The sequence below is a fragment of the Bemisia tabaci genome, chromosome 6, assembly GCF_918797505.1.
Source record: "Bemisia tabaci chromosome 6, PGI_BMITA_v3".
Taxonomy (NCBI): Eukaryota; Metazoa; Arthropoda; class Insecta; order Hemiptera; family Aleyrodidae; genus Bemisia; species Bemisia tabaci.
Genome location: NC_092798.1, coordinates 38,237,729 through 38,257,698, shown reverse-complemented (window position 1 = coordinate 38,257,698; position 19,970 = coordinate 38,237,729). Strand labels below are relative to the sequence as shown.

The window sequence follows — 19,970 nt, the reverse complement described above, 5'->3', positions numbered from 1 at the left end:
ACCTTCAGGCCGATAAAGCGGTACAAGAGGCTGCTTCAGTGTTGCCACGCGCCGCGCGACCAAATCACACGCCGAAAACGCAACTTTTGGGAATTTTTTACGCCCTTCCTATTGCGCATTCGGGAAAACGGCTCAAATCGACCTCTAGAATTGGTCCATGGAGTCTGTAAAAAAAAATTCAGCCCAATCGGAGGCGGCAGGTCCGTAAGTTCCCCTTGTTAGCATAACATGATGCAGCAATAAAGTATGGATACTTGCTAATATCTCTGGGATGGTTGCAGGTATTGACTTGTAGTTTGAACGAAACTTCTTCAAATAAAAGTAGAAATCTTCTTTGACGGAGCCGACAACACGGCGCCTTCAGATGGTGAAGGGCAACGGGCAACTTGAGACTTTTAAGCAGGAATCCCTATTGTTTGAAAAACTAGAAAAAAGTTCTAGGAGAAAACTCTACCTGTCACAGTTTCAAAATAATGGTTACTTGAAGTTCAAACTGATTTAAATTTGGTATCTCTTCTGCTTACTGGCAGATTCAAATGAAACTCGATATCAAGAATTTTTCATTAAGAATTTATTTACCTATACGAGAAATTCAAATTGGGATCCTGCAGATTAGAGGAAGAGCGAGCTCTTAATGCTCTTGTCAGAAGACTAGATCTTTCTTGAGTATGCCCATGAATTCTAAGTTCCCTAAACCATTACAGCAATTGCTGTATCTTTGTCGCTGCAATAATGTCATATCGACAGTGTAAGTCGGCAATCACATAACTCGTTTGCGGTGTCTGAAAATCGCCGCCTCTATGTAATTTTTTTAAAGGAGAATAAATTGGCATCATTCCTTGAAGTTTTTGCACAGAGAAGAAAAATCAAGACATTTTTAAAGAATTGCCATTGAGTAGTTTTCCGTTTCAAAAATAAAGTATGACAGGAAGCCTGCGACTTCGCAAACTGAGTTATGTGATTGCCGACTTACACCATCGATATCCTCAGGTTACAATCACTCGCAACTCTTTTTTAAGGAGGTAGACTCAGACCCAACAGTTCCTCTAAAACTTTTCAAAACTTCCTCTTTTGGCAAACTTTAGCACACTTTTTTTTCCTTCCTAGGCTGGTCTTTAAATGAGACTTTTAGGGGTTTTTCAAGGTGATACCAATTTATAATTAACTATTGCTTAAAAAAACAGCAAGGAAAGAAATGCTTTTTTTTTTTTTTGGTGACCATGAGAAAAATTGGCAAACCCTGCTTGCATTAAATGTTTCCCATCTGTAGCCACTGTAGGTTCATTACCTACCTACTTGGCTATTATTTTAAAAATGAATCATTCACTTTTTCAAAAGTCTTTTTCATTTACAGGTTCAAAATACAAATGTGTTGTTTAAAGTAATGTCGTTCTAACGTTTAAAGTAAATTATTCTAAGCATTTCAACAACTTAAGTTACGAGATAATCATAAAAAACAAAACTGCAGTGCGGAAACTGCACTGCGCGGCGCGGCGGATACACCTCAGCGTCAATTCAAAAAACCCGCGGAAATCGAGCACTCCGAACAAGCACCAGACACCTCCGAAAACGCACCAAACCGGTTTGTTTTCGGGGTGCCCTGTTGACGATCGGGTCGTCTCTTATCACTGTAAACATTACAATTTTCTTTGGTTATGTGGTGATTTCTAAAAATCGTACCCCTTAAATCTGCAGTTAAAAATGTGGTTTTCGGTCAATTTAGGATTAATTTGTTTCAAAAATTGTAACGTCCTCAAGAACAGTATCTTGAAATCCAGTTTAATTCCAATTTCCTGCTGTGGTATCCCAAGAACTCAGGTGCTCTTCAAAAGTTACGACAACAAGAACCTAGGGCATTCCACCATACTTTGGCAGGATGGCTCTGATATGCAGGAATTACCCGTCATAGTCCGGAAAATTCGTGGAGCGGAAGTATTTATGCTGTATGATATAGATGGCAAATCATCTGGTGGCAAACATCCTAAACAAGACTCACCTCCAACTAGCAGTGGCTCAGCGGAACATATGCGGTATGATTTCAGTTCATGTCTCTCTGTTCAAGAAGTTTTTAAGTATCTTGAAACCATCCCTGCGGAAGAAGTTCAACCAGCAATTGCCTGTGCTGCCCTTCGTAGAATTGTAAACCTAGAAAATAACAAAACTTTTCGCAATAGAACTATGAGACTCACAGCAAATAAACCCAAAGAAAACTTTACTAGGACAGCTTTATTTAACCAGTTGGTTGAAATTATAGTTAACAGAGGTGATAATACTATTTTACTAGAAACTTTACGAATTTTAGACCGTGATAATCTTAAAAAGAATGAAGAAAAATATCTGAACATGTTATCAGAGGAAATATTAATCAGAGCTGCTGATGGCAAATTTAACCTTTCTCAAATTTGTGAGATAGTACAAATTTTTTCCACCCTGGGAGACGGTGGACATGTTGATAAACTTTGGATAGCCATTGCAGAGGACACCAACAGTATTAATGAAGAAAATATTATGGATGTTTTTCGAACTCTTCTATACTTCAAAGATAGTCAGACTGTAATTTTGAATATTTTAGAAAAGAAACTTCCTCAATTTTGGTCATGTCTATCTGGGAGCAACATTGCAGAAATTTTAAGTATTTTTGTAACAGCCTCTTTGAATCCTGGGAAAATATTTAGTAGCATTACCAAATGGATTCACATGAATATAGAGTCAGTTTTAGTAGAGGATATCATAGAAATTTTAAACAATTTACAAGCTCTTGATTTTAATCATAAAACTGTCACATTATCTCTAGAGAATATTGTTACCAATAGACGTGGGATTATATTCAATGAGTTATTCATCACTAGTGTAGCTAGTTACTGTCTTTACTTTAGAGTGAAATCTCCAAAATTATTAAAATGTTGTGCTGATTTTATTACAAGTCAAGGCCGAAATCTATCTCCCTCAGCGCTGAAAGCCATATTTTGGCCCATTGGTTTTTTGAATTATCACCCAGAAAACGGCGCAGACTTCTGGAAAGTTGTAGAAACAGCATTCAATGAAAAATTTATACAGTTTTGTCCCGAGGATGTCCTTGAAATTTTGTTGAGCTGTGTTTATCTTGAAAAGTACCCTCTAAATTTTTCTCAAAAAATATTCAATCCCTTTTTCTTAGATCGCTTACACTCTACATCCAACATCGAGCTGATTGAGAAAATGCGCACAAAACTGAAAATACTTGATTGTGTCATGAGCCTAGAGTGTAAACATTATCAAGGGCCTTTACTGCCATATGAACACTCAAATGAAGCAAAAACTTGGGTGGACCCTCGGATTAGGAACGCTCTCATGCAAATAAACCTAGCGCTTAATTCAATCTTAACTAGTGGTAATCAGCTTTCAACATCTGTAACTTTGCCACAGCTGCCTCTCGTGAATTTATTCACAGTGGATGCCCTAATTCATCCCAAAGACCCCACAGGCGGAATAAAACTTGACAAAAATTCTGTCGCAATTTTAATTCATCCTCCAGAGCACTACTGTTTTCAAAGCAGTGAATTAATTGGATCTCAAGTGATGAGAAAGCGAATCTTGAAAAAATTAGGCTTGAAAGTTGTCAGTTTGGATTATAGCCGTTTGATTGTTCTAGGGATCTATCCCAAAAAATTGTTTGCTTATGTCAATTCAAATATGAAGCACCCTGATTCAACTTCATAATCATGGCTTCTACTTTCCATCTAGATGACCTTAAGTACGGATTAACTGTTCCCACCATTGAAAGAAATAGAGAAGTATCCGCAAAAAAAATTGTCGGACTCTATTTCTTCTCTAATAATTTGTCTTAGTTCTCTCAGCTGATCAATATCCATGCTCTAGGTAGTCAATGTTTGGCTATAAAGGCATCACAATGCCCTTCTAAGTTGTATATCTGATACTGCAACGCTGCTGCTAGCAAGATACTTTGTATCGGGGAATTTAAGTTTTTCTCCATGAAATTTTCTGATGATACCTTGAATCTTTTTAAATGTAAAGACTATCAAGAATATCAAGAATACATGTTGTGATTAATTCTAGATAATTTTGCAGGAGGGAATTCTGGAACCGAGCTCCAATTAAAAGTTTTTTGTGAAAAACTCATCCTGAACTTTACCAATCAAAAATTGTAAATTATTCTCCAGGGGCCATTTTATTTAATTTGGGAATGAAATTATCACCATTGTTAATTGTTGATTTACCAGGCCTAGGCCTACCTAACAAATTTAGGTAACTAATTTCATAGCTCATATAATTTTACAAACAGTTTGGTTTTCTCCTTGTTATTTATTATTTATTGTTTGTATCATAGCTCTATGTAAAACTGAAAATAAAATTAAAATTTGAAACTTTTTCCATCATAACTCATTTTAATTAAATCCTTACAAAACCACGTAGCCGCACCGCATACAAGTAGCGTTTCCATGTAAATTATGACACTAAATAAGTATTTGCATTGGTTGAAACCTCATTTTTCTCATTAGGGGATGAAAACTGAAATCTTTATCCAAAGTTTTTTTCTTATACTCACTTTATGATCTATCTCCTTTTACGTTTTACATCCCTTGCCTTACTCTCTGTTAAGTACAGGGCTAAACTTGTAAGCATATTAATACCTAGTGAATTTTGAAATAATTATTTGTTATTTGAATAGGCACAATGTTTCAGAAATTCCTGTTCATACTTCATCTCTAGTAGTATCGGCTGGTTTTGGGCTTTAAAAAATGTTAAAAACAAAATGTATGGATCAGAAAAACCTCATAGTACCTATGTTCTTTTTAAGTAAAATTTATCAAGTGTTTACGATAGAGGAAAAAGTTATCTTTGAAAAAAAGTTGGCATCAAAATTTTGTTGAACTCCAAAGTCACTCATTTACGAAACACAAAATAAACTGCCAAATATGTGAACAATAAAAACAAAAATTGTAGGTACAATTTTTGTTAAATTTTACTAAAATATAAAAGTAAAAAATTTGTAAAAGTGCAAAATGGCATTTTAATTTTAACATGAAACAGAACAAAATGAGTTTCTTAACGCAGATATTTTTAACAGTTTTTAAGAATTTTCACTCTGAAAGTTATGAGCGTATAAAATTATTGAACGGCCAATGCTACTAGGAATTCTACTGAAGAAAATTGTCTAAGCCATAATTTTTCCCACTATTTTCAGAAAATACCCTTGACGATATCGAAAGAAGTTCATTACCCAGGTCTGAAAGAATACTGTCTTTTTCATATTCTTTCAGTAAGTTTTGTAAAAGTAGATCGCAATGAAAAATTTCTAACATTGTGAATTAAGGTACCTATTTTAGTGTTCTTCTGGTTCAATGCGATTTCAATACAGATTTTTGTGCAAATGAAATATTTTATGACCACCTTTGAAATTGCAAAAAAAAAATTATGACTGAGCCCCTGTCCAAGTTCACAACACAAAGTAATCCTTTATCTTTTCAAAATTGGTATGCAAAGTCTTCAACCAAATTTCCTAGTTGTCATGCATGGGACCTTTAATTATTTCAAAATCTTTTACTTTATTAAAATTTACCCAGTTTCATTTCTTCTGAATTTGGCTGGCCTTCAGGTCTTAAAAAAAATTGTTATTTCTGGACATCTTTGCCAAGACTAATGAGTCTCAAAATACATTTTTCTTAAAATTTAAAAAAATTATTTCCAAGTATGACAAAGTGACTAAGGTCATTTTGTGCTACGTGATAAATTGCGGTTCTAAAAATCATGAATGAGAACACTACTCTAGATTTTTTTCTTATCAGTAATTTGAATTTCCCGCGTCGTAGCAGCTGTTCCTCCCCTCCATTCTTCAAGGACCCCTCCCCTCCCACCAAAGAACGTAATGTAAACAACAACAGTCGGACACTTGAAATGAAAAGTAAATCTTCCATTATCTTCAAGCTAAAAAGAAGTTCTAGTTAATTAAATATCGCTCAACAGAAGAGGTTTCAAACAGTCCTCATAAACTGTTCTCTGAATCTCTACGTTTACCTATCAAAGGAGAAATTAAACGCACATCCAAACTTGTAAGAAAGTCATAAAGTGACATAAGCTCTGTTTCTTGTGATAAAGGTTTTTTTTGTTATTGAGATAAGAATTTTACACCCAAACTTCTCCCAGTGTCATTTACAGTGACTGAATATATAGTGACAAACACAGCTGACCTCTACTACTTCCAGTTATCATGGCTTCTACCAGTGCAACATGGTAAAATGTTTTATTCATTACCCACCAGTATACGAATTACCACCTATTAGAGATTGAATGCGATGGATGTCACTTAGTTTAATTGAGAGTATGCCTCAATTATGGGACTTTCCCCTTGAATAATTAGTGTATTTGACTTTCCTTCTGAATAATTAGAGTATCTTCTCATGCATTTCGGTACCCTGCCTGTTCAGTCATCATTGTAGTGAGTACCCAGCCTTGTGAAGACTCAGCAGGAAGTAAGCAGCTCGAGGTTACTGGTGTAGCTCCTAACGTTCTTATTTGTCATCAACAGGCCTAGTTTCCTTTAAAATGAGACATTCGTTTGGTTTATTTAGCTCTCCCTATAGTCGTAACTTTATTTTCGTTCTATTGGTTATTTTCCCGAACGCCATGAATTTTTATGCTGTCAATTGGATTAAAAAGTTTGTTCTAATTTTTCAGTAGTTCATCTGTAGTACATGCAACTGAAAAAGTTGCTTTATTTTTATTAAAATATTGCTCATTTCACCTCTGATTTCTCTCGGTTTGACTGGCTCATACCTAAGTCCTGGCTGATTTATTTATCTGCTAATTGGATGATGCTGATGGCTTAAAACTTTTCCATTCCTAATTAATTTTTTCAACAGAAACCCCTAGCTTACTTTATTGCTCGAAATTTTTACAGGGTACTTATTCCTCAAGCACAGAAAAAATCACGGACTTTTCCAAGACATTACCTTGATTAGTTTTTGACTAGAATTTTTTTTTTTTTTTTTTTTTTTTTTTTGAGAGGGAAGGAATTAATATCAAGCATGACAGAAAGTCCTTATCACTCAACTGAGGAACATGGTGGTCCAAGTTAAACCCTTGATGCTGCACCTTGCTCAACTTTTTAAATTTATCATTGAAGTTGCCACTCTGATAAAAACTTAACCCCTACTTTAATAAAGACACATTTCATAGTTTTATCAAAATTTTGTTTTTAATTTGTTACTTTTGTTTGTTCACAGCAAACCACAATATTCAATGGGGGAGCATACTTTTAAAGTCTCCATGGATCTATTTGAGCTGAACAGGGACCGTCTGGTGAAAGAGCTCAAAAAAGACGGGAAGTGTCCAGAAAATTCTGTCATTGTTATGAAAGGAGGATCAGGTGTTAGCCTTTATGATACAGACATTGAGTATCTATTCAGACAGGTAAAATGCACTTTATTCCCAATTTTTAATTAGTTTAAATAGCACCTAATAGACCTGTGCGAAGTGTTGCCTCCAAGTTTTTAGTGAGGCAGGCAAGAAAAGAGGAATTATTAATTGAAAGCAATGCAGCATCAACCTAGCACCGTTGGTGTATTTTCTAAACTGCGTGAAATTCTTCAAAGCTGTTCTGCCGTGCTAAGGAAGAACGCTGTGTGAACCCTCAGGCGTTGCCTAATTTCCTTTGATAAAAACCGAATTTACTGGGAAAATTCTGAATATTATCTTCCAAAATTTTCAGACACTTTTGTACGCAATTTAATCTAAAATATTTGAAAATTTCAAGGAAAAATATGCATGAATGTCATCAAAAATACATAATTTATTGAGGGAAATTTGGCAACTTTCAGATGTTCATACGGCGTTCTTCCTTGGCATGGCAGTGTTGGAAGGAAGCATTGGAGGAACGTGAAGTGGACTTTCAGTATATTCTGAAAAGTAATCTCATGTCTCCCTTTTGGTTGTTCAGAACAAAAGTGCTGTAGGCATCTCATTATGCCCAGGTTACTTCAATTTTGCGGAAGGAATGAATAATATCAATTGGAACTATTTTTAATAGTTGATGCCTCAAAGAATAAGGCTATGAACAGAAATGCTGTCTTTATATTTGTTCTTTTCGTTTGTCTCTGTCGAGTTGAAAGTATTCAGAAGAGTCATATTTCTCACAGAGCCAATGTTGTATTTTATAGGAAGGCTATTTTCATTGGGCGTTTGGTGTTGAAGAGCCAGACTTTTATGCAGCAATAGAGGTGAATACAGGGAAGTCGCACCTTTTTGCACCGAGACTACCAGCCGAGTACAGTGTGTGGATGGGCCCTCTTCTTAGCTTGGAGGATTTCAAAAACAGATACAAAGTGAACGAAACTCATTTTGTGGATGAGGTTAGAATTCTTTCCATAATTTTCTTCCCAGTTTAACAGTAGGTAGTATTTAATGCTCAGTTACATCTAGCATTTATTTTAGTCTCGAGTTTTAATTTTCAAAGTTCAGTAAATTTAATTCATCTACATTAGGTATGTCTAAAAATTTTGGCGGACTTTCAGCATGCACAAGTTAATAATCGCAGAAACATCCTTTTGAAAAAGGAAGAGTCTTCTAAAAAAATCTGCTACCATTATGAGAGATGGATAGCAAAATTCGTGGAAGAGAAAAAAAAAGGAATGTGCTCTCTTAATGACGGGTACCAATATTTATTGCCATGTTACGAAAGAAGGCAGCAGTGAGTAAGTGCAAGAATGATTTTTTTTTTTTTTTTTTTTTTTTTTGAGAGAATGCGCACTCTAGATATAGTTCATCGGCCTTAGTCGTGTAGACAAACAGCCACCGCTAAATAATGGGAAGTTTAACATGAGATTTGATTACTGATTATGTGGGATTCTAGTTCCTGGTATAGTTCGATTTCAGTTCTTGCTAAGATGGTTTTTGAGAAAATAGACTTACTTAGTAGTTATTGAAAGGAAAAAATCTCTGCTCTTTTTAAAACTGCCACCGATTCGAGTCCGGGAATGACTCTCAGAAATCGTTTTGATTATTGACAATTAATCAATTTTATATTTTAACCATTCACGAAAGACCTTTTTCATTCTAATATTATATGAGATAGCCATCAGTGCTGTCTTCTGCATGCTTTCATGGTTGCTTTTTGGACATATAAAAATCAAATTTTAAGATTAAAAATTGTTGTATTGTAAAAAGGGCACCATTTCTTCATACCTGTCTAGTCTCTTGTTCCAAAATTGTTTTCTCTTATGTTTCAGCTAAGCTCCGTTCTGAAAAGTATGAATCCATCAGTATTACTAGTATTGGTAAGTACCTCAGTATTTTTATACTTTGCCACTCATTTGTTGTGTACCCATATTTTCATTTTGGTTATAACCATTTGACATGCTAAAATCTTAGCGAAACCAATAATTATATTTGATTGTTTCTTGTTTCATGATAAAAACAAATTAGTAAAGACTGAGGCAGTCTGTAAATGACTGTAAATTTGTTCCATTGTAGGTTTACCAAAAAAAAAAAGGTTATGAAAATGAACTAATGAGCTCATTTTTGTCTCTTTTATTCATATTACTAACATTGAAATCATTAATTTAGGAAGGGGGGGGGGGGAAATTCCACATACCTGGACAAGCGAATCTCTTCGGGATCATGAAAATCGAACTCCTTGGGGTCGATTACCTGGGAAGCCATCTGTTTCTGTAGAATCTACGTAAATTTTTTACCAAAGAGAAATTATGGCGGGGGCCACTGTCCCCCGTAATTTCCGTAATTTTCAATTTTAATGCAATCGAACCGCAATTTTATCAAGAACCCTGACTTTTGGGATTGTAACCTCCCCTTTACCTCCTAAGGCAGGCTGGGGGGGTTTCGGGACCATGAATTCCGGATTCCTCGGGGTCAATTCACTTTTCAATCCTGCGGTCCCCGATTTCGTACGATGTAAACCAACTAAGAAAAAGGCTTGGTACGGGTGGTCTAGGACACCCTGTGTTGGTTAAACTTTCTTTAAAACAGTACTGTGAAAAATAATAATGAAGTATTTTGACTGTATTCCTATCTGCACTTGCTGTTTAACCAAAAATTGGTTATATTGACTAGCGGAGCAGTTAGAGTATAAAAAAATTTATTTTAATTGGTTGGAGTATTTCCTTTCTCTGATTAAACGCAAATACATATCTACCTAAACTACACTTGTATCAAATTTTTCTGTTTTTTCAGGCTGGAGAAAATTCAGATAGTAAATTAAAATTCGCTAATATTCCTGATTTCGAAGGCATGGAAAGGTAAAAATCTTGTCAACTTCTCTATGCTTCTATGTATTCTTTGTCAATTTATTTCTGATCATAACGTGTTTACCTACTATTTAAAGTAATGTTTTCAGGGTTTTTTCACTAATACTTCTGCTTTTTCTCTCATCTGTTCGAGATTTGAGCTAACTTTTCACAACTGAGTTCATCTGATAATTTTACAAGTTTAGGCAGTTCAGTATTTCAGCATTTGAATCCTTCTATAAGATGAAATAACTATAGTGTGTGAAATTTAAACAATCAAGTTTTTGGTAGCAACATTGTACATTGTGACATTCTTTTTTTAAAAAACATCGCAGCATTGATTTTCAAGAGTGGACAAAGCACTAAACTTCAGAGGGATGAACTGTTCACACTATACATTAGATTCTCTCTATGCTTTGAATATGGTTCTCTACATTTTCAGTAAAGAGTGTCATTTCAATGATAAGCGCAGACCTGGGCGCAAAGCGGCTGTATGAGAGCACAGAGTGCCCTTCGAGGGTGGATTTGTGCATTGGCCAGGGAAAACCTTCCAGTTTTATAAATTTCACAATCTTCTAATTTTTTTCTCTCTCCTGTTTTAGTTTCAACATTGATAATGAAATTTTATTTCCGGTGATGGCTGAGCTGTAAGTATCTAGCAAATTGTAAATCTAGCGTTAAGGCAAAGGATCTCATTTTATTCTGTAATGTGTCGTCAGGAAAAAATTGGTGATTAACAGATCAATATTCTCCATAGAATATCACTTATCTACATATATCTGTTGTGATTTGTAAATGAGGAAAAAGCTACTTAAGGAGAGAAATTACCCAAATTGGACTAACTTCATTTCACGTTGCCTAATTTTCTCTCATGTTTTATTTCTCAAACAGAGAATTAAAATACTTGAACTTTTAAACTCTAGATGAATTTACCCTACACTATGAATAATATATTCACGAAATTTCAAGTTTCAGTGTTGCTTAGTTTTCTTTTAAAAAAAATTTAAAACATCAGAGAAACTTTGGCAATTTCCGATGTAGTTAGGGTGATTCCACTCAAGTCTGTCCTTATGAGACTCAAAAGTACCAGCAGGAAAGTATAAGTTGTTTTAGGTGAAGAAAACTTTTTATGGCTCTAAAAACAAAAGCTCTTACTACGAGAAGAGTACCAAGTAAAAAATACCTAGAAATAGGTAATTAATAGTCCAAAAAATAATAGACTGAAAAACATGAATGTTCTACAGGCTAAAAAGTTCAACAATCTTGCAGAAAGTAAGGAAAATTATCTTGTTTCTTAGTCTGTGTTACATTTTGCATGTTTGAAAGAATGTTAATGTTAAAATATTTCATTCGTTTAATGCTGACTCGATTGTCTCTTTGCCAATTTTTTATCAATTTATCATCATTTCAGTGGTTTTTAACTTGAATTGATCCATTTTTTAACATCAATTCTTTTGATTCCCAGACGTGTAGTCAAAACCGACATGGAAATTGATGTTTTGAGGTATATATGCAGGATTTCATCCGAAGCCCATCGAATGGTGATGACCAAGGTTCGCCCAGATATGTACGAGTATCAGGCAGAGGCAATATTTTTACAATACGTGTATTTTGTTGGTGGCAGTCGGCACACAGCCTATACCTGTATCTGTGGCTCCGGGCCTAATTCCGGAGTTTTGCACTACGGTCATGCTGCAGCACCAAACAGGAAACAAATCAAGGATGGAGACATGCTGTGAGTTCTCAAATCTTTCTCCTCAATCAACAAGTCTACTGCTTGCTTTTCAGCTAAGTTTCTTACTAGGCCAGGCTGCATGCAAGTTGCAGTAATCTCCAAATATCTCCCTCCAGACCCTTTCTGAAGACATTTGCGTCTTTTCAGAAGGGTCAATACAACATACTTGCTTACACTAGCCACCAACATATTGCATTTTATCATCCAAGGCTGGATTTACAAGGGATGACATGATCGTCCATGGTGGCATTTTTGGGGGTGGCAAATTAAGGAAACGTGGCAGTAGATTTTGAGAGCAATATTTTTCTTTCTACTTTTTTGCCCATAAGTAATCAAATTTCATCATTTTTTTAGAATTTAGATTTAAAATTAAGGAAACTTGCGTTGGTGGAGGGCAGCAGAATTGTAAATATAGCGCTCTTATCTTCACAAAACATCAACACAGTGCACCCGATACATTCCTTTCTCACGAGCAATCAGAAAATGTCCATGAAAAATTTCCTGTAATTGCCTGTGATTTGAAAATTGTTGAGATTGCGCGAGTTATTGATTTCTGAAACCGATTGTGTTATGATTACTTTTAGATACCTAAGTGTTAAATCTGGCAATGAATGTCTGATAAATCTAGGCAGACAGAAGGGAAAGATCCTACAGATTTTTACCAAACTAGAAGAAAAGTTGGGCAATGAAACTTTTCAAACTTTCTGTAACCAGTAACAATCTCTTTGTCAGCAAAACATTATGTATGTCTATTTTCTATGTCAATAAAACACTTCCTTAGTGAAACTGATTTTTTCTTAAAGAGGATGAACTCAAATATGTGAGAATAATATTATTAAGTGACTGCTTTTATTTCATGAAAATACCACTCTTCATTTTGGAACACATTAATTTCCAGCTGATGAAGTGTGTGATTCGCCAAAATGCAGTGAATTTCTGCTGGTAATATAAAATAACAACATTCTTTCTCTGTAAATAAACTTCTTATTTATTTCATGTTTTCTAGTTTATTTGATATGGGTGCCTCTTATTACGGGTATGCATCGGATATCACCTGCTCCTTTCCAGCCAATGGCAAATTCACTGAAGATCAGAAACTAATATACAATGCTGTCTTGGCTTCTAATCGAGCCGTGCAGAAAGCAGCAAAGCCAGGTTAGTGGTTGAGTTTGCCGAATTTTAAAATTATTTGTAGTTTTTCTTTTCTTCTTTCTTGCTTTTAAGTTTGGTTTTTCAAATCAAAGTTTATTATCAATGAGTACTCCAGTCACTGCGTGAAATGACCATCCATCTATAAAGTTGTGTTTGGTGGATTTAACCTGCATTGAATAATGCATTGATTTCAGGGCTTAAAGGAAACAGAAAAGGGATTTACAATCATCAATGTTACTGTTCAAAGCATAGTAACCTAAGGGTGTGAAGTATAGCCGGACCCAGGAGGTGTTAGAGGCTACAGAGATGGATCTCTGGCGTAGATCGGCTAGTATTTCCAGAAGGAATCGCACCCAGAATGAGACAGCATGGGAGATCATGGATGCCAAACAAACCATTGTGCATGACATTATGATAAAACAACTTATATGGTATGGTCATGATATGAGACTAACAAAACTCAGGTTGCCAAAGAGGGTCCTAGATTGGGTTTCTCCTGGGAGACGGCGCATAAGGCGCCCAACGAGAGGATTGAGGAATGGTATTGCATTTAAAGTGGCAAGTGCTTGATGCTTGAAGGGTTGTGAATTGATAGAGAACAGCGGAAGTTGAAGGATGTAGAGTACCAAGGATTGCCGTAAATCGACATGTATGAGTGTATTAAGTAACGTCTTTTTGTTCTTTATTTCAGGAGTCAGTTGGGTGGACATGCACAAATTAGCCAATGAAGTATTATTAACCAAGCTTATTGAAATGAAGCTACTGAAAGGAAATGTTACAGAAATGATGGAGGTTTGTTTTTCTAAAGTTTGCTCAGTGACAGCTATCTCTGACTAAATTTTTAAAATACCTACCTATAGGGATATTGAGTGTATCTAAACATTTAGGTGATTCCAGTTTTTCTATGTTCGATTCATAACTTTTTATAAACTGGTTCTAAGTTTATTTATTTATTTATTTTTTTTTTGCCTTGACCCTTTTCCTGATGATGAGCGTCATCAAGGATGTCACTGCTGATTTGAAGCAATGACAGAGGATTGGTTAACATCTTAGAAGCTATGGAAATGCGCAAGAACAGAGAGAAGTTGGTTTTGGAATGTTGCAAAAGATTGTTTACTCAAGGTAACAGTTAGTAGCCTCCATAAGAACCAAGTCAATCAAAATTTTAACAGCAATATATCAGTCAAAATTTGAAGAAGGAACTGTAGGATCCCAATACGCGTCGGCATTTACTTTCATTCATTCTGTGAGATTGAGCTTATTAACTTTCCAATTCTCTTTTCTTTTTCAAAGAGCCGTATAGTACTGTAGTGGTTTAATCACAACGTTATTCTTTAAGTGCCTGTTAATTTTAATCGTTTATTTTCCCTGCAGGCTAATATGGGAGGAATATTTCAGCCTCACGGCCTGGGTCATCTGATAGGGATCGAAGTTCACGATGTTGGCGGTTACCTGCCAGGAACTCCTGAGCGACCAACACAACCTGGTCTTTCATCATTGCGGACAGCTCGCATTTTGCAAAAGGGCATGTACATGACCATCGAACCTGGTTGTTACTTTATTGACATTGTAAGTGTATAATTTCAGCAATGTTACCAAAGGGTGTTCTAAAAAGTTATATAAGATCAAAATTTAATATAATGCAGAAATTTGCAATTTCTTGGTGACGAGGAGTGTTGACAGCAAAGCACTACGTAATAAGGCAAGGAAAAGTAAGTCAACATTTCTAGAAAGAAAATCTGTAATTTAGAGGTATTGCCACTTTTGATTGAGTGTTGAATTTGGTTTGATTATTGGGTTAACGGTCCGTTAATAAATTTGATCTGTTTATGCCACGTTTTCGTGTGTCTATCTTTTTCCTGGAATAGTCTCAATTTTGATACGTACAATTTATCATGTATTTTCAATTTATTTTACCATTGAACGTATTATGCTTCATAATTTTAAAAAAATCAAACTTTAAGGTTTGAATTATCAAAATTATAATGGTGTGAATAAAAACTTGATAGCTGAGATTTTCTGAATATAGCAAGCAATAGAGAACGTGCGAAATTGTGTTTGGAGGTGTTTCTTCTCTGGAGCTATCATTTTTGAAAATGTGACACTTTCTAACTTAAAATTATAAGGCAGTAGTTTTGCATCTGTTTTTACTCGAAACTGTCCATGGAATGGTGTGCCCCAATTCTAACTATTCTGAATATTTTGCTCCTTTTCTCATGATTCAGAAACTTGATTCTGCTCTCGCTGACCCGAAGCTGAAAGATTTCTTCAATGTGGAGGTATTGGAGAGGTTCAGAGGATTCGGAGGTGTGCGTATAGAGGATGATGTTCTTATTACCGAGGATGGCTGTGAAAACTTTACCGAAGTGCCAAGAACGTAAGTAAAACTTATTCAATAACTTTACTTCCTTTATTTTTTAGAGTTTATAAGTTTTATTTTACAGGATTTCGAAAATTGTGGACTTTCTACACTCTTATCAACACCATTTTTTTTTCTTTTATAAACAATTTTCACGTTGATATTGAGCTCAGAAACTTGGCACTAATACATGTTTTATTATTTTTCACCAACTGTTGAGGAATAAACATCTGAACATAATTCTGGCATCATTTCTGACTCATTTAAATAGCGTATCAATGGCGAAGTTCCAAAACCACGCATCTTCATTTGTGGCGTTGCAGACTTCCCGTCATACTCTCTTTTTCTTCAAAAGACTGGTCATCGTAATTCCTTGAAAACTTTCCTGATTGTCCTTCGCTATCAGCAGAATATTCTGTATGAATTTTAAGCCATACAGCTGCCTTGTTTCTTTTCGAATTAACTAAGTAGAAGAGGAAATTTTGAAACGCGGCAATGGAGATAAGTCGTTTTGCATTATGACCATTGAAAGGTGCCATTAATTTCCTTACGCAGTCAGGTGCTTTTAAGGAAAAACCAAAGATACTGATACCTCTTCTTGCCAATTTTCATTTCATTTAATGTAATTTAATCCAATTTTCTACTAATTTTATGACATAAACTAATTTTTTTACCGTGAGGTAGCTTGCAAAGTACACCTGTCAATAAGTTCCAGGAGATAGAATACAGGGTGTTTCAGACCACCCGTACCAGGCCTTTTTCTCGGTTGGTTTAGGTCGTACGAAGTCGGAGACGGCGGGGTTGAATAGGGAATCAACCCCAAGGAATCCGAATTTCGTAGTCCCGAAACCCCCCCCCACCCCCCCTTTGGGGGGTAAAGGGGGGGTCACGATGCTAAAAGTCACGGTTCCCGACCGAATTGCGGATAGATCGCATCAGAATTGAAAAGCACGGAAAATTTCACGTGGAATTGACCCCTAAAAATCCAAAATCAGACCATCCAAGGCCCAAAAATGACCCCCTAAAGAGGGGGACAGTACCCCCCTCCATAATTTCTCTTTGGTCTCAAAATTGACGTAAATTCTCCAGAAAAAGACGGATTCCCAGGTAATCGACCTCGAGAAATCCAAATTTCATGGTCCCGAAGCTCCTCTAGCCCCCCTTGAGGGGTAAACGGGGGGGGCCTAATTTTAAAAATCGGGGCTCCTTTCCGAATCGCAAATTGATTGCATCCAAATTGAGGAGCAGAACACATTTACATTTTAAGTGACTCCTAAGAGTTCTGGTAGACCCCCTGAATGGCAGAAAGTAACTCCCTGAGTATGGGGGCTTCGCCCCCGCCAAAAATTTCTCAAGATTCCTCTTTGGTCGCAAAATTGACGTCGATTCTCCAGAAAAAGACGGTTTCCCATGTAATCGACCCCGAAGAGCTCAGGGAACATGAAATTTAGAGTCCTCGGGGTCGATTACATGGGAAACCGTCTTTTTCTGGAGAATCGACGTCAATTTTGCGACCAAAGAGGAATCTTGAGAAATTTTTGGCGGGGGCGAAGCCCCCTTACTCAGGGAGTTACTTTCTGCCATTCAGGGGGTCTACTAGAACTCTTAGGAGTCACTTAAGATGTAAATGTGTTCTGCTCCTCAATTTGGATGCAATCAATTTGCGATTCGGAAAGGAGCCCCGATTTTTAAAATTGGGCCCCCCCGTTTACCCCTCAAGGGGGGCTAGAGGAGCTTCGGGACCATGAAATTTGGATTTCTCGAGGTCGATTACCTGGGAATCCGTCTTTTTCTGGAGAATTTACGTCAATTTTGAGACCAAAGAGAAATTATGGAGGGGGGTACTGTCCCCCTCTTTAGGGGGTCATTTTTGGGCCTTGGATGGTCTGATTTTGGATTTTTAGGGGTCAATTCCACGTGAAATTTTCCGTGCTTTTCAATTCTGATGCGATCTATCCGCAATTCGGTCGGGAACCGTGACTTTTAGCATCGTGACCCCCCCTTTACCCCCCAAAGGGGGGGTGGGGGGGTTTCGGGACTACGAAATTCGGATTCCTTGGCAAGGTACACTCTCCTACAGGTATGGACAAATGGAATTTTAGAAAGTCGTTAAAACGCGTAGATTTGACAGCATCGAGAGTACGACTGCGAAAACCTGCGCGGCAAATGGACGGTACGACTTCATACGTCACTCGATCGCCCATTTTCTCAGCGCTGCCACTTCGGCACCCCGTTTGTCCATACCTGTAGTAGAGTGTACCTTGATTCCTTGGGGTCGATTCCCTATTCAACCCCGCCGTCTCCGACTTCGTACGACCTAAACCAACCAAGAAAAAGGCCTGGTACGGGTGGTCTGAAACACCCTGTACTTTCCCCTTGAAACAGCTTATCAATTTCTACATTCCATCCTTTTTTTTCAATTTTTTGGATGTTCTTGATTAATGATTCACCGTCGATGTTAATTAATAATTATTTTTCCTTTTGTATTACAGTGTGGAAGAAATTGAAAAACTAATGGCTGACAGTCATAATGCCGTACCATATCCCACACCCAGTGGACAACCAAAATTTTAATAATGTTATCTTCAAAAAAATCATATTTTTCTAAAACCAATTTTTTTCTAACATTTACAATCGTAGTATCAGAAACTTGTCCACCTAAATGAATAGTCTATTGCTCACATTCCTAGTTTTAAGCTTTCTTGTTCATTATATGAAAACTTGTAATTCAGTTTCTTCCATTTCAAAACCATATTATACCCAATACCCATGTGTACATGGTTGACATTTTGTCTATGGGCCAATTTTCATACAATCTCAACGCTTTTGCAAGTTATAAATATGTATAATGGGCCACTAAAGAAGGTCTGAACTGAATAGAAACGTCACATGTTTTCACTTCCAAATCTTATGTAGAGAACGATTCTTACATCGGGAATATAGGTAATCAACCGCTGGAAGAAGTACTAACAAGTATTCCTCACACAGATCAAATAGAAAGGAGATACTACAAATGATGTAATTTTATTTTTTCCATTAAACTATGTTAACGATAAATACTTATATTTTGTTTAGGGGTTGATTTTCAGACTTCCCATTGTAAGATTCGATTTCCTCGAGAAATATCAAAGAAACAACAGGTAGTTTCATAACGCAATTCATACCTTGTATAGAGGCTCATTCAACAAATAAAAAGATGTCAGGAGTTTTAGTTAAAATATCTTTATTTCTGCGGCCTTGTGTAGTTAAAACATTGTAGCACTCCATAACATGCTTTTAAATGATTGCTCTGAATATTCTCAAAATTTTGATCGAAAAACATTGGCTTTCCTCTTAAACTTTTCAATACTGTGCTCTTATTATTGACATCAGCTTCAGTAATATTTTCTTGACCTTCAATCAATAAATTTTAAAAATCCTTCAACAATCATTGAATTTCTATACTTCTGTTGCATGGAAATGTATATGCAAATCGAGCTGTTTGATCTCAAAAGCAAATCCAATGATTGAGTATCAACGCATATCTACTCATACAATAAGCATGGAGTAGATAAAGAATTTTCCTGTTTATTTCTCATTATTCAAGTAAGATGACAGTGCCTTTTTCATGTTCTATCTTTACCAATAAAGGATGGACACTCGTGTGATCTCTGAATGTGGTACTCTAATTTATTGCTCTTCTGCTTCATAACTTGTCTTGAGCAGTATCAATATTTGCTCATTTAGTATTTGAACTGATTAGGGTAAGCTTTGGGTCAGTTGATCATGATACAATATACTTTTTTGATGGTTGCTTTCAATAGGTTAACAAAAAATAATGAAATCTGTATTATCACCAAGTTTGAAGAATCGCTATTTATCGAAAGATGGTTGTTGGAAAGACACAGTAGATTACAGCATACTTCGTAAGACTTGTTTCTTCTTTGGAAAGTATCTCCATTAATATTTGATATATTTTAAAATATTTCGATGGTCGAAGTGCCAAACCACGTATCTTTGTTTACAACATTGCTGATTTCCTATCGCATTTAATTTTCTTCTTTGGAGTATTGGTAAACGTTATTTTTCATGACTGCCTTGATTCTTTTTTCTCTTAGAAGAATATGCTGTTTAAGTTTCAAGCAATAAAATTAGCTTCGTTAGGAAAAAATAAAATAGGTAGAGAAATTTTGAAACATCGCAATAGAGGTACGTGGTTTCCGACTAAGGCCATCAATTTGTGGTACAAACAGAAAAACTCCCTGTGGTTCAATATCAGTTCGTATTGAAAAAGAGTGTAAAGCTAAAACTACCTTAGTTTGATATCTGTAAGAGACTCCATGTTTCAATTTTTTTAATCACAGCTTTTAATAAGCCCAGCTGGAAAAAAGAAGGGTTCGCAAGATACCTCATGAAGTTCAGAAAGTTTCATTCATACGGGTCTTCAATTTTTAGCAGTCATACTTGAGGCAAGTTTACAATAACGGTGCTACTTAAGATTTAAGCC

General features: G+C 36.0%; 1 protein-coding gene across 2 annotated transcripts; it reads left to right on the top strand.

Moving 5' to 3' along the window:
- The first annotated feature begins 1,620 nt into the window (after positions 1-1,620).
- Dip-C (dipeptidase C) lies at positions 1,621-19,139 on the top strand. 2 transcript variants are annotated; one of them, XM_072301744.1, is made up of 12 exons: positions 1,621-2,030; positions 7,224-7,410; positions 8,157-8,348; positions 9,225-9,272; positions 10,186-10,250; positions 10,841-10,885; positions 11,704-11,973; positions 12,980-13,128; positions 13,817-13,917; positions 14,500-14,694; positions 15,351-15,502; positions 17,977-19,139. In XM_072301744.1, the coding sequence occupies exons 1-12, from the start codon at positions 1,702-1,704 to the stop codon at positions 18,056-18,058; spliced, it is 1,815 nt and encodes a 604-aa protein (XP_072157845.1). In that variant the 5' UTR covers positions 1,621-1,701; the 3' UTR covers positions 18,059-19,139. The 2 variants fall into 2 exon arrangements, with proteins under 2 accessions (XP_072157845.1, XP_072157846.1); XM_072301745.1 differs by lacking the exon at positions 1,621-2,030 and adding an exon at positions 5,875-6,231.
- The last annotated feature ends 831 nt before the right edge of the window (positions 19,140-19,970 follow it).